Below are 21,115 nucleotides of genomic sequence, written 5' to 3'. Positions count from 1 at the left end.
CCCTTTAGAGATCGCTGCGAATGTTCGGTGCAGAAATATGCTTATGCTCTGCCCCCATAAAGAGTGTAGCGAGACAACAATTCAGAGGCACGTCCATGAGAAAGATTAGATTTTCTTTTATTTGCATTCTTCTGGACGCTAATCTCAGCCTGTCTCGGCCTCGCAGCTTCTGCAGTTGCCTGTGATACCCGTCAGTAATCTGTTATTCATTAATTAACTGGGTTCCTCTTTTGAAATCTTTGGTTTTATCTCTCACGGTTGGATGGTCTCGTTTGAAGCACCAGGGGAACTCAAACAACAGATTAACTGGTTTTAGATCTTCACACGTGTCTCTCCTCACTAGTGTTCGCACTGCATCAGTTTAATATGAAATAGTGAGAGAAGCTGCAGTCTGGACAGCTTTGCCCCTGTGAGGTGTGCGGGATGGATGGATAAGTCACGTGACACATCAGAGCAAAGCTCGCTGCGTAATTCAGCGACAAAGACGATCAAAACGTCCTTAAAACTTCAACATTGACCTGCGCATGATTGCTAAGTAATAAATACGTTTCAATCTTTGACATCGATTGAAAAGTCAATAGTTGAATACTTTTCTTGTGTGAGTTATTATGAGCAAAACACTATGTTTGTCAGGGTAGCTCGTTGCTATTGTGCTAGCAAAAAAAAACAAAACTGTGTAAATAGTGTGAAAATATAGGATTATAAAATAACAAGCTGTGTTCTTTAATCTTGCGCTTTTTTTGCGCAGCCACAGACGGGAAAGAGCCTTGAGGAGCCCACGTTGACATTGGACACTGACAACGCCGGACACGTATTTACGAGTTTTCGTTGGTATGTAAACATTGTTGTTTTCCATATACATTTGGATAACCACTCTGTTTGTTGACTGTTATTGGGAATCAGTTGGGATCATTCAAATGTATGTGATCGAGGCTAAAACGATGATGCTAGCTAACTTTAGCGTTAGCCTCCATACAGGCTCTTCGTTTCTTGCCACTCTCGTTTCTTTTTCGACTTTTGGGTCAAGTTTTCTATTTCGTTGTGTGGCCTTTACTTAAAAAAATGTGTTACAGTTGCGTACTTTCGCCGATTCCCTTTTTGAGAGAGCGGGGCAGCGCAGATTAGCTTGGTCAGGCTAGCTACAACATGCTAAAGTTGTCAGTGTCTCGAAGGTCATTGTCTTCTGTCACCGAGGTGTAAAGAAGATACATAAAATGTAAACCAAATCATGTATTATTTTACAGAAAAGATGGAATAGTCTGCTGCTAAATATAATTGCAGTGCATCCATTCTTTCTTTACAAACTCACATGAATACTGTATAAACTGAAAAATTCTTGAAGATTTAGCTTTTCTATGAATTACTGAACTAGTATTTGTGATAAACATTCTTTGTTGATACCACCCCACATGTTTTCTATTGGTTTGCATCTGGAGACGCTCTGACCGATCCATAACATCAATTCTTTTGGTCCGAACCTACTTATTGGTGTGTTTGGGACCATCGTCATCATCATCATCATCATCATCATGACTTTGGAATCATGCAACATGACGCTTGCAGCTATTTTTATGCATTAAATTGACCCCTGACCCCCAGGTACGTACTAAAAGATAATTTTGACACCAAACTCCACCGTCTTTCTGCTGCACAATGGCTTGAATTCATTGTTTGAGGGTCATAAGGGACAAACTCTGAGGCCCCTTGACCCCAAAAGAACAGATTTGATTGTTCTGTTCACTTAAATGTTGTTCTGTTTATCTTCGGGTCCGTCAAACTCATTTTTCCAACGGTGGACTTTTGTTTGAGTACTTTGAGAACACTTTAGGAGCAGATTGTTGGCCCCGTCCTTGATATTTGGGCTTTTATTCAATCTATTCAAATGATAGTTTCCCATTTTCTTCCACGTCGTTCTCGTCTTTCTGGCTTCAGATACCAATTTTGAAGCATTTCCGCTCATTTAGCAATTTCTGCTCCTCTTTTTCACGGACTCGGTGGCTGATATTATTATTTTGAACCACCGAATACCTGGTTTCTTCCTGTATTATAACATTTCATTGCATTTCCCTCCTCATTTCTTGATTATGGTAATGTTTGCTCATCTGTGAGATTCCAAGCTATTCTGAGGATTTTGAGCTTTAGTTACATTATTAATTATCAGTGGCTAATTAATTAGCATCAATTATTCAGTGGCTGATTAATGAATTAAAATATTTCACACGTTTTTTGATGCCCATGATAAAGAAAATAAACCAACAAACAGCATTAATCTTAAAGCCATGGCTGCGGCGTTGTGTTGTTGAGGTGTCATGAATGGTTACCGACCATCTCTCCCAGTTCTAAGTCACCTGAAATCATAAATGTATTGTCTCCTGCATTGGAGGCTTTGTGGGGGCTGTTGTGCCCCCCTCTCACCCCTCAGCTGTTAATGCACTGTGGCCCCTTTCTGAAGTTTATTTCAAGGTTCATTATGTGGTAATTCAACTGTGGTTTGTGTTGAGGAGGCCAAACTACGGACAATATCTCCCGTTGCGTGAATGCTCTAGAAGAAATAGTGCTACTGGTTTATGCATGGGCGGCTGTTTGATAAAATATCCATTAGTGTATTTTTATTTAATCAGGTGGTTGCAGAGTGCAGCGCTAAAGCTCGATGTGCAGGACTCAACTGGCTGCTCCTGGTTTACCTACATGTGGGATGGTAGTTGACAGGGATCAGGGATGGTTTTCCCCCTCCCAACTGATCAGGTCGTTGACTAACGGGAATGTTTCCCGCCTCCCATGTCACCGTCACAGAAGCCTGGTTAAAGTGATACCACGAGAAACTGGTTGTGGACCTCTTGTGTCGGTATGTTGTGTGTCGGTTCCTCCGCGGGTGAGGATTCAAAGCGCTCGTTGTTGGTGCGTCACGGTCAACTGACAGTCTGCCCCCCCCCCCACCCACCTACCTTCTGCTGCTCTCTCCTCCCGAGGTGTTGTTTGCTACAGAAGCGCACGGAGAGTGTCTACGTTGTTTTTTCTTTCCAGTCTCCCCAAGCGTCCACGCTCACAAAGCCGTTATTATGCGCACCAACTGCACATCGTGTCACATTTTTGCCCGCCAGGAGACGGATAGCGGGCGTCTTGAGAATGCAAATGCAGCACAGTCTCTTATTCTACGTCTTGCGTGCTCGCCGTGCAGTCGATCCCATATTTGGAGGCGCGCGTGTGTAGAAACGACACAGCTGGCACCACTATTTAACGACCCGTTCGTTGATCAGGCCGAGCGGATCCAAATGAGTCAAGCTAAACAAGTGTTGATCGAACGCGGAAGGAAAGCAGGAAGCAGCTTTGATAGGGAGACGGTTAAACACAGGCGTGACACATGTGGGTGCAGGTGAGGCCAGGAGGACAGGTGTGTTTGTCAGGGTAGCTCGTTGCTATTGTGCTAGCGGATTCGACAATTCTGGAGATTGAACACTGAGTTGGATGTGTTGGTACTGTCAGTCATTGAGAGGACAAAGGTGGTCCGATATGAACGGGGATTCACTGATCCACATATCTGGGTTTGGACATCTACGATACGCTCTGCTTCATATATACAGATGCATATATGTTTGCACGTATGTCCCATGTATGTAGCTTGATGGAAGTTTAAGGTCAGAACAGGAAGTCTTGTTAATGGGGGGAAAAAAAGAATCAAAGGAGTGATTCTGAGTCCCGACAGCTCTTTTCGGGTTTCTGCCCCTTGGCGAATATTCCTCGTGCTCGCTCACGCGGTGCCAGGGCGAAGCATTAAATGATCGTTTTCGAGAAACGACTCGTCAGTGTTTAAAAATACAGGTTCCACCTTCATTTGGTATTTAAAAAACATCGTTATTTTCCGTTATTTTTGGTTCACTCAATTAAATGCTTGATAAATATTGTGTCCCAAACCACTGTGATTCAAAATAAGCTGCCTTTTTTGATCAGAGGATAAAAACACAAATGGAACAAGTGAAAATTGAACACCGCTGCTTTAATAACCTGCGAAAATGAGCTCAGACCTTCTTGAAAGTCAGGAAATGCCTCGATTGATTGCTCTGAATTCCTGCGGTTCTATACTGTCCTTGTCTTTTTTATGATTCTTTCATCATCCTGTGAGGAAATTTATGTTCATGCATATTGTAAATAATTAGATAAAGGATACTCATAAACTAGGAGAGGCAGGAAATGCCTCAGAGAAAGGTTTGAATTCAGGCTTCCACCCCCCAGAAGATGGAAAAGTAATTACCGTATTTTCCGGACTATAAGTCGCACTTTTTTTCATAGTTTGTCAGGGGGTGCGACTTGTACTCCGGAGCGACTTATATGTTAAATAAACACATGATTACAGAATTTCACATGTTCGTTATTTTCACACTGACAACCACAAGAGGGCGCTCTAGGCGTGTGTACCTGAGGAACGAGTTCCTTTAGCGACGCAGTAGAAGAAGCGGTGCTTCGTCTGTGGAGTTAGACTTTATTGTTTGGTAAACTTGCTCGGATGTTCTTTATGCTATAGTTATCTGAATAAGTGTTAATATGTTACGTTAACAAAGCAGACACGTATTCAGTTCGTTGTGGGTCATGTAGCTGAATTTGTTACGTTAGCATACCGTAACGCTATTGCTAATCCATGCTAACGGATTGCTAATTGCCTTTCAAGATGAAATGTATGTTCTTGGTCTCGGATTTTATCAAATAGTGCGACTTATATATCTATTTTTCATCTTTATTATGCATTTTTTGGCTAGTGCGACTTAAACTCCTGAGCGACATATAGTCCAGAAAATACGGTAAACCAAATTTAATTAGAATTTAACATAATTTAAAAACGTGCTTGAGTAATATTTGTAAGATCTCGTGCGTCATACAAGGGCAGAACATTGAGATGGACCACAGAACTTTCCAAGGCTGTGAGACATAGGAGAACAATTTCCTGAGCAACACTCCTGCTCCCAGTTTGTGTTGCTTCATGTTGTACCTGCTGTCTTTGACACAGGTGACTTTATCTTCCAGGCTGGAATAGAGTCGGACGTTTGGGGGAGGGGGGGGGGTGTTCTGGATGGTCGGGTTGAGGGTCACATCTGCCTGACATGACGTGGATCTAACAGCATCTTTAGTTGGTCTCTTGGCTCTTTTATTTTAGTTTCCGTAGTCCTGTCCATGTTTTCCTCCTCTCCATCTCCGGTTTTCTGCACAAATCATCTCATCTTCTTCCTTTCTGTCTCCGTGCTGCCAAATTGGTACTTTAGACTTTATTTGAAAGTCCATTCTGGGCAATTTTATGGACATACAAGCAAACGATTGTCAATTTAAAGTTTTCAAATGTTCTTTATGTTTATGTCCTGAGTTTTATAGCTGTTTTATCTGATTAATAAAAAAAAAACAAAGAGCTTCAGACATCTAAACCTGATGGTGGAATCGCGTTATTCTCATCAGATTACTCAGTTTGGGGTGTTTTGGGTGGTTTTTGTGCACATTCTTTACTGGTGTGCAATGATCTCCCTGTCGTGACCAAAGCCTGTGTTGTGTTAGCTTAATGATGGTTTTCTCAGCGCATTATCAGTTTTTAGCTAATCATGCTACATAGAGGACATTTTCCCACCATCGGGAAGCCAACCGAAAATTCCTGTTGAAGCATTCTCCGTGAAGATAACGAAATTCTTTGGGGTCTTTAGCCAGTTTCTCTGGTGCTTCCACCGTGTGGGTCCCAGTTATTGACGACAGGGTTCACGTGTCCTGTTACCACAGAATTATATTTAAAATGTAGCCAATGGGGTTGCGGCAAAGCTAGGCAGGATATTACATTCCTCATATATATAGAATCCATAAATACAATAAATAATTTGTTGACTTTGGTCTCCCTTTGTGCTGCTGAAAGTTAATTGGCTGAGAAATGTAATATAGGACGTTTTTGTTCATTCGTTTGCCATTTTTCATCACTATCATTAACATCTACTGCAGCCATTCTTCTGTTGACATTCATCAAATTAGCATTTTGATTTTATTCTAAAAAATGCACCTCCAAATTGCTGCAATTTAAAATCTGCTGCAATACTTTCGTGGGATTCTACCACTGAATTTTTCTGTTTGTATCAAAGGTGACAAATGTAAAGAAAGGAGGCAGAGAATAAACTGGACAGAATTAAAAGATTCAGACAAAGAATGTTGGAATGTTGATCCATTTGTATAATTATGCAACTGAAGTTCAGATAAATCCTTTTTTTTTTTACTATGATGGACAGATATTTAAAAATGTGATCATCTTTACAAATATAGCTCCCGTTCACAACACTTTTCTCATGACATAACATCTAAAGCTGAGACTCAATTATAGATCCATGTCTGTTCTATGTCAGTCACAGCGTAATAGAATCTATCTGTCCCATCATAAACAGCCGTTCAGCCTCTACTTAGGTTACTGAACCCTGATCCATCCCCGTTTATTTATCTCTTATTAGAGCAGCGGACCGGTGCTTAACTGCAGCGTATTCTGGAACCTTCGGTCTGGTTGTTCTCCCGGAACATTCCAGAGATGGAGCTTGCTCTATAATATCTGGACGCCCTCCAGCGTCTCGGTACAGACACACCGTCGATCATCACGTTGTGTTGGAATTAAGACCGGGTGGAAATCTGGTTGAGAGTTGAATTGAGTCTCCTCTTATCTTTGCAATGTCTTTTTGGCTCAGCGTGTCTGCTGCTTTATCGGGGAGGTTTGTACGTTTCCTCCGCGTTGCCAACAACCTTCTGAAGTGCATCGGTCTCGTTCAACTCTAAACCAAAGAGCTGGTAAAATGCCAGTGTTGTCTAGTTGTCTCAACACTTTGGCAATGCAGCATAAAGCAAAGGACACATCCAAGCTGTCACTCTTTTTTTTTTACTGTCATTGGAACAGTAGCGGACGTATGCGTCACTATGAAGTCATGCTTATAGCACCACCTGCGGGTGACAGGAAGTTCACTGCTTTGAGGTACTCGTATGCTTGGTTACAGGACAGCAGGGGTGAAAAGATCAACACTGTTAGATAGGTAACTGGAATAGCAGACACTTTAACTGTGCCACAGCCCGGTGTGCACGTGAGGGCTGCTCACCAGTGCTTGCAGCATGAATTATTATTGAAACAATGGTCTTCTTTCTTGACTGCTGTATCCCTTCTGGGGGTTCTGGGGAGGCTACTGGAGCCTACCCCAGCTGCTTGAGTTAATATTATATCGATGTCAAAACAGATTTTGTATCACGCAATAATCGGGTACTAAATATCCATATAAATAATTCAAATTTAAATCTCTATATATTTTTAAATGAACTAAAATATGTCTCTGAAATCCAATATCAGAGAGAAATGCTTAGCTTAGTGTCGTTGCGTGAGTTGCTACGTTGTACTCGGAGAATTGTGCTGGGTTCTTCTTCCTCGGGTGGCAAATCCTGTTTGGTGTGTTGTGCACGTTTCTGCTTCCAACCACACCAGATTTTTATCTTGCAGACATTTCATGTTGCTGTTGCTGCCGTTCCCTTCGATGTGATCTCGCCAGCTTTTCATAGGCGCTTTCCAAGGGAACAGCTCAGCGTATGACATGATCGGCCCTGATTTCCGTATTGAATCAAACCGTTCTGTATCATTCCGACTGGTCATGTGATCAGATCTTTGACTGCCAGATCTAGGAAAAACAACTACAGAGCCTGTATTTTTGTGTTGGGTTAACAGGTGGTCCCTTAATAAAATGTAAACCACCCAAAACAATGGCAGCATAAAGTGAATGTTCATTAAAGTATCATTTAAAAAAATCAGGAACAGTCAGTCAGGGGCTGCCAGGCACCAACCACTCTGGAAAGAACAGCTCAACTTATGACTTATGCAACGCGTTGTATGGGGGTGAAGCACACAACCCCTGGAACAGTTTCCTTCTGCTGGATGAGACTGAAGCAGAGACATTTTGCCAAATGTGGCTGCGCGCAATTTGGCAAAAAGCAAACAATGCATATCAGCCTTAATCAAGTCAACCGTGAGATCCTCAGCGCACCAGAGTGTTGTGGAGCTTACAGCTTAGCAGCGAAATACCTCATCCAATCTATGGTGAAATTGTTCCAGTCAATGTCCAAACAAATGATCATTAAAACTATAAAACTGTAGTTTAGTTTTGCAATTTACCAACTGTTGCAGTCACAGGTGGTAATGATGCACCTTTATGCTTGTCTGCTTTCCAAAAGTTACAAATGGGAAGCATAAAAGAGGAATGGTGAAGGATGGAGATTGGGTGCATATCCAGTGCTCTATTCTAGGGTATATCTATTTTTTAGACCTGTAAAGAGAGGACATGGCAAAATGATTAGAAATAAGACCTTTGTGAAGATGTTTCAGCTGCAACATCTTGTCCGTCACATCATTTCAGTGTAAACATTCATGGGATCTAGTTCATGATTAAAATGACACGACGACATGCCTGATCAAAACCACGTAAAAGCAAATAAGCGAAAGATTTGGGCATTAAAAGCAGCAGTGTAAATGTACCCATCCGTCTTTATCTGGCACCAAGTCTTTAGAAAGTGTGGGGGGTCACAGCCACAGACCAACGGGTCCCCACTGCTATCACTCTCACACACTTCACCTTAAAACTTTCAAAGCTTCATTGAAGTACCTTGCTTTATTAAAGGTCACCCCGACAGGTTTTTTTTCCTACTCGGAGGGAAAGTTCAATGCTTGGCAGCGTGATATCAAAGGGCGAACCCAGTGGGCTGCCATTTTATCACCTCATTGCAAATATCTAAATGTAGATCAGGCTGGGTTCTGCAAAGGACACAGTACAGGGGACAGGTCCTGGCCATAACCGCCTACATTGAAAATGGCCTGGAGAGCAAGTTCAAAACAGAGACTGGCTTCTCCCATCAGCCTACGTTATGGTCTGGCATCACAGGCCTCCTGCTGAAGCTCGGGGAAAATGCTCCCTGCCTGGTCAATGGCCAGCAGCCAAATTCTGCTTAATATCGAGAGGTTCAGAGCACACGTTGGACAAAATTAACCTCGTGGAAAATGCAGAAAAATGGCTCATTTATCTTTCCAACCCTGTTCCAACGTATACACGAAATTAGCCCAGCAACAAGTCCCGCTAGTTCTTCCATGCTGATGACATGTGTCTAGCAACCCAGGCCCCTGACCTGCCCTGGCCTCTGGGGCAGGTGCTCATTCGCCTGGCCAAAGGTCAATTCTTCTCTATCCAAGTCCTGCAAAAACACTTTCCATTGTCTACCATCTTTGAAATGCAGGTGCCGCAAAACAATTGGACATTAGATGAGGAGGACAGCAGCTCCGGCACAGCCTCAACCCAACACACCTGGGAATAACCTTGGACAGGACACTGTCATTAAAGGAACTGCAGCCAAGGTGAAATCCCAGGATATCCCAAGCAAATATCTACTGCTTGGTTTGGGAAATTTGCATTGGCTAAATAAATAATAATAATTTCCAACTTGACCATGGACTAATCCTACTTTATTCTCACTTTAAAATGCGGTTTATGTCCTGAAAGTTACAAAGCTTACAGATAGACTCTGAAATAGAGACTGAAACTCAAAGGAAAAGCTGAACTCATGAGTAAAAGGTCAGCAGTCGCAGTAGAGCGAAGATTAAAATCCTGAAACGTTGATTTTAAGACACTTTTGATGCATAAAAAGAGCACACCATAAACTCCTTGGTGGCTGGTGAAAGACATCAAAGCAACAGTCAGACAATGATGGCAATGCAGCAATAATGATTTAATTAACTTCTCAGCATCACCAGTTTTACATATAAAGTTGGTAGAAATGTAATTGATTTAATCGTTATTGCACGTAAGCACACACACACTAATGGGTGCAACAGACATAACTGAATTACATTTTTCCCCCTCTTATCAGGCAGGGCTTTGCCCCAGCACCCCCTTTGGGGTGGAAAAAGAAGGCTTAAACTCTGTTGAATGGGGAGCTGATAAAGTTAAAGACATAAAAAAATAGGAAAAACAGACAGGAAATGAAGATAGAGACCCATACGACTTTATTAATAAATAGATCAAAACAGAGAAACAAAGCCTTTTAAATATGATAGTTGTTCCTTGTTTGTAACATCATATATATATATATATATATATATATATATATATATATATATCATATTTCGTCCTGTTAGCAGATATATTTCATATTACCGGCTGGAACACTTCCCAGTTCTTTGTTGTGCAAATATGCTTTGTCTCCAGTGAAGGTAAATAACCATTCATTCATTTGCTTTATTCCATGACAGTAGGGAGGGTCAGAGGAGGTCTCTAAACAAATGGAATGGGCTTTCAGGAATAGAGACGCTTGGAAAAATTGAGGTAAAGGAGGTTACGTGTAAAATGCGCAGTTTCCAACAGTTAAATCCATTTTTGCTCAGATGGCTCGTATTTTCCATCAAAAATAAAGCGCCTGCGTTTGGCCTTTAATGCATTAAATGGACAAAGCTAAACTGGCTAACTCCCTCAAGTGCTTGGGAAAACAAATACATTGGAAATTTTATTTAGCGTAGAGTGGTTGAACAGAAGAGCAGGGTGCAATGATGCCCACCCTTGGGTTAAGTGGCTAAGGGTCCACCCACTCTGGTTTTATTCACTGAGTAATAACATTGTTTTTTATGGTCTTATTTGAAACACCAGTGTTTTTCCTAATATGAGTTCTGTAATGAGAGCTGGGAGTTTATCACCATAGGGTACATCCTACTATATATGTGTGTGTGTGTGTGTCTATTTATATCATTAAAATATTTTTTGTTCTAAGTTGTTTCTTTGCATGAAAGGATTGTTTGCAGCTTTAATTGAAACCGCTAAATTCTGTAATTCGAAGCTGTATTTTAAGCTATATTTCAATGAATGGAATGAAATATGAAGAGAAACAGAACTTAAGAGAATCTGTGCATTTTATTTAATTTGAATTCCTTATGTAGGCCGCAGCAGGGGTCAGCACTACCACCGCACACCAAGGGAGTCCCAGGAACTCTGGCTTCCTCTCACAGCCCATTTGGTGGAAAGGTGAATTAGCTATTTTAAACCGCCCTTGGGATGGTTTTCTGTCTCTGAATCCCACAGCTGCAAAGGACTAAGGTGTAACTGGTCAATGTGTTTACTAGAGCAGCTAGTGTCCAGGGTGATGATGTATATATTCAATTCAATCTCACCATAATCTAGCCATGGAAGTGGGACGGAAAGACCCTGTCCTGTACAGGCAGAAACATTAGCTTTAGCGATGTACAGTGTACGCCTGGGGTGACAATAACTAAAGGGGGGAAACTGACATTGCTTAATGTATTTTGTGCATGAAAACGTGCAGTCTGGGCGTGTAGTCCGCCACACGGTTTTTCATTGCACGCATGATTTGTCAGGATTCAGACCCTGCACCAGTGTGCTGGTATTGTGAGAAGCAGAGCATTTGATAATTTGGGGATTTTTCTTCAGCTCTCCCTGATTTGTATGTGTAGCCAGCTGGTATAGATCATAATTATTCAGGAACTGGGAAGGCACCATGCTGCAGTGCACTTTTGGCTGTCATAGCCTCTCTGCTGTATTTAAATGTGAAATTGTATGCAAATCTGATCATCTACCGAGCCAACATGGAAAACCTGAACTTTACAAGTGAAAGAGAAATGGAGCTAAGCTTTTTCTTTTGACTCCGTTATCAGAGAGTAAATTACATTCATCATGATGATGATGATGATGATGGTGATGATGGGAGTAACATTGACCCTGACCTGGACTGTGTTGATTATCCTGAATGTCAAATAATAATGCCTTGTGTGTCATTACTTAAATCAGCCCCCCAGATCATATTTGGCTCATCTTTATTAGTGTCATCCGATTTAGTGGTGTAGAGGTTAGAGGTTAGCTCTTTTAGGACTGATAACCTGCATGTGGCAGTGACAGAGCTACAATTTGTTTCACAGAAAGGTCAAGGAAAATTGATGAAGTTACTTCCAAAAAGGAGTGTGTCTAAAATATTAGTGATAGCAAAAAGTTGCATTAGTTTAGTGTCTTTTGTTTCCTTAGTGATAGTGTGGGGTTTACATGTATAGAGTCTATTAGTTCATCTGCAGAACTGATTCAGGATCTTCTGTATAAGCAGAACCAGTGGCACTTTAAACCTGGCTGGGCCTCAGCAAACAGATTGTGCAGTTATTTATTTTATAATGGGACCGTTGATTCATCCGAATTAGACACGTTTGCCCAAAATGGCATAATTCTTGTTAGACTGGAAATGAGTAGTGCCCTCTAAAGCAACGGCTTTATGCGTGGCCTGGGCCATTTTGTTTATTTTAATAATTCAACCACAATGGGCACCGTGTGTTGCGCAAAACCATAATGTGTGCGACACACAGGGTCGGCGGCAGCCGCCGTTGAGCCGGATTCTGTCTGCAATCTGGCAATATTGCTTTTCTTAAATCGTAAGAAGCCTCTCCTTCAGAGTTGCCCTTCTCCCGCAATGAATACGCAACACAAATCCTCATGTATAAATCCTCAAGGATTTACACACGGTATGATAGTGCACATGCAAAGGGTCACACTTCCTGCTTCTGGCCACTTGGTCACAGCTCATTTAAAGCAGCATTCTCCAGCTAGTGCAGAAACACCATGCAAAGGAAGCGAGACAACAAGCCACTTAATTCAAGATATATATATATATATATATATATATATATATATATATAATAGGACTCTCCATATCTCAAAAACCTTCTCAAGACAGCCAACAGTGAAGCCTCTGTGAGGCAAAAGTGGGATTGTGCAATACTACGGTACTCAAAGTATATGCAAAATAATGCATAGTCACACCACGGCCAATGCTCCGTTTAAGCAGACGTGTCACACTTTCGTGAATGCTTTTCTGTCTGAATTCTGAGGGATAACAGCAGCAATCATAGGGAGCACAAATTTATTGGTGCTGCATGCACAGCCCATAAACCACAAGGCTCTCCAGCAATGCATAGACTCCAGCATCGATATTATTCAAGCGGCATTCGCTTGTTACTCCACATGCGCCCTGTTGAGCTCACCTAAGAACCTTCATATGTTTGCTAGTTTTACATACGCATCGCAGCACCGCCTTCACCCTTCATCGATTTAAATTTAATCTGTTAACATTCTGACCACAAAATGTAAATAAATATGTTTTCCTAATGCGTCTCAGTTTTTCCTTCAGCAAAATAAAAGCCGTAGGGTCAAGCTGAATTGACGCCCACTAAATTATTCTCCGTTTCTTGATTAAGCCTTGGACAGCCTTCACGTTACTGTTTCAGGCAGTATCCAAAAGCATCGGTGTCAGCTCAGGTCCATACCTGAATATGAGATCTGTGTGACGCTATAGATCCACACACCTCTGACTATATTCTCCCAGTTCAACTCCCCTGAGCTCTAGATGCCGACGTGCAACTCCTTTCTCTCTCTTACCTCATTCTTCCAGCATCGCCTCAGATGTGGTCTTTGAATGGTCGTTAATAAAACATTGTGGCAGTTCAACAGAGAGTACCTCTGAAAATCTTTATTTCTTTTTCTGTTCGTTTCTGTTCAGAAAAAAATGTGTTTTATGGGAGAGGGATAATGGGCTTCACTCACTTTTTATGAACCTCCTGTAGGAAACTTAGTTCTGACAGTGCCGGGGGGGGGGGGGGGGGGGACTGATTATCATCAGCAGAATATACGTCAAAAAACAATTATCTGATCTGTTTGAGAAAAAATATGGAGCCTCCAGTCAGGCCTGACGGATGTAACTTAGCAGTTTGTCCCCACAAATAGTTTGATTGTCTTCTTAACAAACGTGTTCATTAAAGGGGTTTTATACTCCATTCACATATTCATTTTAAATTTCATTTCCTTATATAACACGCGCTGATACGACTTATTCGGCCACTTCGAGATTGGTCTGAACACCTCATGCAGAACTGCATCGCTTCCACATTTCCCAGCTGCATTTGTGTCTCTGTCCTTGTAATGAACCTGTTTTTGTGGTGGGTGGTGATGGGTTAGGAAGCATTCCAGCTTTTATTGCCTGTAGGAGATTCCAGATGTATGTTTGACACACATAAGCTCTCCCCACTTCCCATTACATGAAACCGTGTGGCTGCTACCTGAGCTGGGTCACCACTGTTCACTGATTCATCGATTTCTTTACTGGGCATAGAGGCCATTAGGAGACAGTTTTGCTATAATAGTAGAAAATGAAATCCACAGTATTTGGAGTTAGTAATTCTAGAGGTTGAATCATAGCAACTGGACTGGTTGAGTTCCATGAAGGCGTTTCATACTTATACCAGTACTAGTAGAAATATCTGGAACTCCCCAAAGGTAAGATAGAACTGATGAAGCCTCTTGGATGAGGGAATAGTTCTTAGCTTCTTAGATGGGAAACAAGGGGTAAAAAAGGATCAAATAGCAGCATATATTAAGATAAAGTTACTAAATGTATTTATACATAAAGTTACTAAATGTATTTATACAAGTGAACACAGTTGTAACGAGTGGCATCTGGTCCACATTTAAATCTCCTGGACTCCTAGATTTTAGTGTGGAAGTTTGAATGCATGTGCAGAAGCTTTGGTTTTTGTCTTAATCTTTGTTTTGTGCGTCTGTGTTGCTCTAGAAATCCTCTCTCCACTTCTGTCTGGTGTCTTCTTTCATGTTCTGCCCCAATAAAGTATCATCACGCCCGACATTCTCAATCAGTGTTTTAGTGCACGTGATAATGGGGCAGCATCAGTCAGTAATGTGGCCTCTCTGCATGCAGGGGGATTGACTCTTAATTAGCAAGGTTAATGAGGTAAAGGGCGACAACATCAGACTAAAACACTTCCCAATGACTTTAATCACGGCTAATTGCGATGGGTTGGATTACAACGGGTTGTCTTTAAACTTTCTTGCTCAGTCTTTTTTGTGCAACTTAAGTCTTTTGTTTAAATTCAAGCATTGTCGCTGTAGCACCAATATTCTAAACGCATAGCTTGTGTGTGTATTATACAGTAAATGGTACAGCAGAATTATGAGGCAATAACTACAAGTAAACACAACGTGTTGGGGAAGAAGAAAGCCACTATAGATTGTTCTGCTTGGTGAGCATCCTGCCAACTCATTTTCATGTGGAGCAGGGGAGAAAAGATATAAGCATCAGTTAGAGCAGCTGCTGCTCAGCTGATGGCTGAAGGCCTTGGTTGTTGTGATTAAAAGCCCACCAGAATTTATCTGCCCTATTGCAACTGCCCATTTTTAATCCAAGCCAGTTGAGTTCCTCTCAGTGCCTCATACTGTCAGCTCTGGCCTTGTTTTAAACTTGCTTACTTCCAAAATGTACTTTATCTAAAAGGAGTGTAGTGAAGGGAAGAATTTGGGATGATGCACGGCACCATTTTTTTGGGGAGAAAATGGACTTTTAGCTCTGGCCACTGGGGCGCAGGACAACATTTGCTGCCAAACCTGCTCTGCCAAGAAATGGATTTATTGTTGTATCGCGGATTCTGTGTGAGTGGATCTATTTATGTGCTTGATTTGGACTTATTTCCCATTCTAAAGTTGAAAAATATATAGTGTTTACATGGGTATTTTTGCTTACAAGCCACCTGCACAATGCAAAGAGAAAATGAGAATTTCCTTTTTTGTCTCGAACCAGGTGCCCTGAGAGCGTCTGCTGAACCCACAATGGTCCAGGGAAACAGTGATGGGCTAAACAAAGACATGGTTCTCCCACCAACACAACAGAGACCTGCTGTGAGAGCACTGCCTGCATGACTGAGCCTTATTGTCGTCTCCATCCTCCTCCATCTTTAAAATCATTTGTCATTCACAACAAAATATTTGCAAGTTGATATCGCATTTGTGGATTGTGAAGCAATTCATTTTTAGTAGAAAAGGCTGTTTTTCTTCCTATTTACCACATCATCTTAGCATTTCAGTCCAAAACAGACAAGACAAGGATGCTAAGGAAAAATGCAAGAAAGATAAAATGGGAAAATATTAACAAGATTTAAAAGACACAAAGCATATCAAATTCTGTCCCCACATTTAATCTGTTTTGACACAAGGTATAAAAATGGCTTTTATTCTTTGTCGGTATGTAATAAAACCTGCATGGTGAAGAAATCCTTCAGTTAACTGTATCACATCTGTAAATAACAAAAATGTTGACGCTCAGTATTTCCGCTCAACCCATCAATTATGTCTGAAAACAACATTTCTGAAGCAGCCAGCATTGAAATTTGGATTACTAAAGTGACAAGGCCTGTATGTGATGTACAGGGAAGGATATTTGTGAAACTCATGTAAATTCATGTCTGTTTCCAATTAATAAAGTGAACGTTATTACCAACAGGGCAGAGTAGCTTACAGATCTCTTATAAGAGACTTATTGCACTGATAGGATGCTTATTGAAGGCTATTTAACAGTTTCTTTCCACTTCTCCTCCTCAGTTGTCCTGGCGATTCAAGATAAAAAAAAAGTTGATTACAGTGCCTCCTTGTCTGGGCAGGTTTAGACCAAATGTTGGAGAGTGCTGTCAACAATGCACCCCCGACAGTCTGGTGAGCCTCTCGCCTCAGTTAACTGGACGCGGACACAAGAGTGCTACGTTTGATTTGAGGGATTGTTTAACGAAATGACAAAAACTGTAACCTAGATTTCTATTTCAGTGGCTGAAGGTGCATGTGTTTCTCAGCTCTTTCTCATGCTTTAAGATACTCTCATCACTTCGCAGCGTGCTTCTCATACTGTGTGATTTGGCTCTTGGATGGATGTTTTTGCCAGAGCTCTTATCTCTTTGTGTGATGGCTTAGAGAAAGAAGCTGAGGCAAAACTCTGTCCTGGGCTTCCTGAACTTGCTAAGTGTTAACGAGACTCAAACAAGGTATTAATCCTATCTACAGTATTTTAACAAATGCCAACATTTTCAGTCTGTATCCAATCATCTCCCCCCCCCCCCCTTATGCATTTATTATTGCAGATATCGAGGCTGGCTTGTACGACGGGTGTGCTGCTTACTGTTTGTGATGGGACGCAGGGTTCCCACGTCTCCTGTTCGCAACAGACTGGAGAAAATCTTTCAGAACACCAGGTAACTTAAGTGGAAAGAAAGGCAAATTCCAGAGCACAGTAAATAAATGATAGGCAGAGATACTGAAAATTGAATAGGCCTTGCTGTTCTGAAAGGAGGATTGAGAACGGTGGGGAGGAGATAAGCCGCACAAAGAAAGGCATAGAAAATACAACGATCACATGCAGGAAGAAGGGCGAGAAATGGGGCGAAGTTTGGAATGAAGTCACACATTGCCTATATTTGTCTCTGTATTTGCAATTTGTTTTCGTTGTTTTCACTCCCCCAGCGTAATGACTTCAGCATTTGCATGACCTCTTCACTTAGAGAAGTGGCTTTTGTCAAGGAGCCCTTTTTTTTTCTCCGTGCAGCTGAGAAGAAGCTTTGTGCCGTGGTACTTGTGACCGTGTGTTTCAGGGTGCAGAAAACACTGGCAGCAGAGCAAAAAGAGGAAGGTGGTGTCCAAGGGCAGAGGAACAGCCTCTCATCTTTCCTCCCGCTCATTCACACCCGCGTCATTCCTGCCCTCCTCCGGTGTGTATATGTATGTTTGTGTCGCTTCACTTTAGATGGCAAAACACAGATATGACATTATCATGTAAAGAGTAATGGAAGCCACGTTTTACAGAATTGGAAAAAAAAAATGCTCAAGCTATAACAAAGGTTGTGCTGCTTGTGGGGATTTTCTAAATATGCATCTTCTACTTGGCAAAGACTTGGAATAAGAATTTAACAAATCTGAAAACGATTACTTTCTGTATCACTAGTTCCTAATTGTGTGACTGCTTTACATCTCCGGTTTTTCTAAATCTATTAAAAGCCTCAGTGCGCCACGCTATTATACTGAGTAAGATGTTTGTTTGTTAATGAACATGAGCATTTTAATGAATATGAGCATTTTAATTTGTTTTGAGTTGCATAAACTCTCTTTTCTCTAAAGATTCAGATAATAGGCATATATCCACAGCTCTGTACTCTCACTGTCTAAAGGTCTTGTGGTTGATTACTTACTTGCAGATCTTTAGTTAATCAGATGCTTTTCTTTTGATTAAAACTGTCACCAGCAGTGATTCCGATGTAAACGTGCAGTAAGATGGTGTGTGGTTTGATTCAGCCATGGCCTTGTAATACACCTGCGTCCTGCTAAATTCGCCTCCCATAATAATCATTTTCTGCATCAGGAATGTTGGAACGAAATCAAAATCAAACGTTCTAAATTTCAGTGAGCGTGCTCGTCCTCGATGAAAAAGACAAACTTTTTTTTTTTTTTTTCATATTTGCCACATCATCCATAAAAAAACACAGAATGTCGTCTATTGTCTCTCCTTTGCCTGCAACATAATGTGACGTTTGCTTACTCTGGGAGTAGAAGCACTGAACTGAAAATGAAAGAAAAGAAAGATCAGACCCTGATTTAATAAAACTGTTGCTCCGTACAGAAGAGAAATAGAAATCTTTCATAAACCGATGTACCAGATGTGTATTTTAGATATTGCTGTCTACTCGGACTCGGTCCGCCATGACTCAGCCTAGTGTGCTTTTAAGGCTCGTCCAGGCGCACATTCCTGACCAATGTATGCAGCAGGGTTTAATTGCTCCCACCAAAAGATGCGGTTTGAATTTAAATTGCAAGCGGCTGCTCTGATGCTCTGAGCAGCCACTGCAACATTAATTTTGACTGTGCGGCAAAATTTATTGGAAGCTCTTCAAATAAATTTTTTCTAACATTGAAATGTTTTGGCTTTAAAAATGTATTTATTTTAGCCTCTTTTATCCCCCAGGAGAATCCAACAGTGCTGTCTTTTTGTTGCGTTTTCGCTCTAACTAGCAGCATTATCGGCGTCGTTCTTGTAGTTCTTTTCTCATTTTAATCCCTTTTCCTCCCTCTTTACTCCGCTCCCATATATCACATTTGCATGTTGTTAGACTCTAGATCCCGAAGATGCCGTTACTGCCTCCTGTTGCTTTTTAGCCTCGTTATCTCCGTACGTTAGTAATCCTGCTACATTGTCGCCCTCGCTGCCAGAACTCCTGTCATTATTTTTCTCTCCCCTCTCCTTCTCTGCATCTTTCCACCATTATCCTCTGCTGACTAGATTTGTGGGCTGGGCACTGCTGAAGATGTTTTCTTCCACGTTTGACAATATTCAGGTTAACCTCAGCCATCTGGCAGCTTTGCACAGAGCTTCCAAAGAGGTACAAGTATCACACTCATACATATTCTAATGACACATCTTTGGTTTTGCAGCTGTTCAAATGTTCCCTAAACCATCACTATAAAGTCTTTATGCAGAATATAGAGAGAACATGTTGTAATTTAACAGTTGAAGTGGTTTGACTCCAAGCACCAGCTCTGTCATTCAACACTGTCATTGAATTTAAAAAAGAAAAGTGTTTAAGAGATCATTTATATTGTGTAAAGTCAATAAAATGATCAGAGTTGCATTTTTTACTTTTTTGATTAATACTTTATGTTTTAACGCGACAGCTCCAGTTACTACACAACTGTAATTACATGGTTGACTAAATAAAAATAATAATAAGCTGAAGTTGTGCAGTAGTTTAAGCTAGACATTAATGAGTTCACTGTGTTTAACTTGTAAATGTTTTCAGTCACTGTAATCTGACCAGAAATGTTTGAAAGGTCCATTCAGTTTGGTTTTTTTTAACTGTCACTAATTATTTTATTTCATAAATCATGTGAATAACATCCTCAGCCTCAACCCTGGGATGGATCACAGCCCTGACAGGGAAGCTGACCGTTTCAGCTGATGACAAAAGCAGCATTTTGAAAAAAATAAAGTCAAACTCAGTCGTTATTACTTTTAATTAACACTTCTGTTCACTATCCTTGTGTTCGACCTCTTTATTTTGTGTCTTAACAATATAACCGAAATCAGTAATAATCGCCCTCAACCACACCTCCACTCTATCTTTTCTCCTTATCAATTCCATTTTTAGATTTTGCTTAAACTTGAGTTATGGCAAAAATTAAGGCCCCAAAAAGACTTTCTTATGTCATCAACCAATGCAAGCCCCTCACTTCCTTGTGATAATGACTGGCAATGTCAAAGATCCTGTTTTTCTAAAGCATCTTCTATGTTTGGGGCATCAGGGATCTCTGCTGCTTTACGTGCATGTGCGCCAGAGCTTCGTAGACTCTGCCCTCATACCTCTGGTACTTTTCTGTCACAACCTGAAGCTGCCATACGTCGTTTGTCCCCTGCAGATAAAGAGCTACTGTTTAAGGTGTAAACCACAGTTACAGAGATCACATTCAATTGATGAGCTTGTTCACGTCTGACGAGATAACCATATTTTGACTCTGTCTAATGTCTATTATTTAACCTGTAGAACAGTATTGCAGAAAGTGGGCGTCATACTTCTGCCACCTTCTGCACTGACTGAGCAAGATGCTGAAAAAGACCGTGTGTACTCAGCCGTCATGAAAGCTGTAAGTTGAACATTTTCCTTTTAAATGATGGTAAAATCCACTGTCACTGCTGTTGAACATGGCTTCTGTCGGCTCCTTTATACTCTGTGAGCGTCACAATGTTCCCTGCTTCTCAAGTGTTCTCTGTTGCATGGCGGCCCCAGTTTAACTCAATCTGAAATGATCTACCATGAGAAGCTAGAGTGTAAATGTGCCTGCAGCTTTAGTTGAAATGACAAAACCTAAGATTAGATTCTAAAGCAAGAAAGCAATTCCATTGCCAGCAGTCACCATTTTTTTAATATCTCAGATATTAGATTGACAAATTCAGATGTAAGATGACACATACTTGAATCCATATTAACACTGGTAATCACTATTTATTTGTGCCAAGATGATGGTTACAAAACACTAAACTCTTTATTTGCAAAGCTTTTATTTCTAAAAATCACTGTTTCCTCTTCACTACTTACAGGGTTACCAAAATAAACACTCATATTAGTTTGGCAGAATGTTTCAGAAGTTGTAAGAAGACAAATGATGTTATATCGAAATGTTGAAAAACATTTCATGACTATATTTTAATTGTTTCAACTTGAGAACACGTAGTG

The 21,115-nt window shown here is 41.0% G+C and overlaps 1 protein-coding gene across 2 annotated transcripts in view; it reads left to right on the top strand.

Moving 5' to 3' along the window:
- Positions 1-382: 382 nt before the first annotated feature.
- The window catches only part of gpat2 (glycerol-3-phosphate acyltransferase 2, mitochondrial), a 32,864-nt gene continuing 12,131 nt past the window's right edge, over positions 383-21,115 (top strand). The window contains exons 1-10 of one of the 2 annotated variants that reach the window (XM_011615914.2): positions 383-535; positions 749-831; positions 15,655-15,752; positions 16,452-16,562; positions 16,815-16,885; positions 16,982-17,092; positions 17,489-17,605; positions 19,168-19,267; positions 20,187-20,320; positions 20,426-20,525. In XM_011615914.2, coding sequence (XP_011614216.1) covers positions 15,684-15,752; positions 16,452-16,562; positions 16,815-16,885; positions 16,982-17,092; positions 17,489-17,605; positions 19,168-19,267; positions 20,187-20,320; positions 20,426-20,525 — 813 coding nt within the window. In that variant the 5' untranslated portion in view covers positions 383-535; positions 749-831; positions 15,655-15,683. The remainder of the gene's footprint in view (positions 536-748; positions 832-15,654; positions 15,753-16,451; positions 16,563-16,814; positions 16,886-16,981; positions 17,093-17,488; positions 17,606-19,167; positions 19,268-20,186; positions 20,321-20,425; positions 20,526-21,115) is intronic. The other variant, XM_011615912.2, reaches the window with a different exon arrangement.

This window comes from Takifugu rubripes, chromosome 21 (genome assembly GCF_901000725.2).
Source record: "Takifugu rubripes chromosome 21, fTakRub1.2, whole genome shotgun sequence".
NCBI lineage: Eukaryota > Metazoa > Chordata > Actinopteri > Tetraodontiformes > Tetraodontidae > Takifugu > Takifugu rubripes.
Note: the sequence above shows the minus strand (reverse complement) of the source record. Positions and strands in the feature narration are given on the sequence as shown.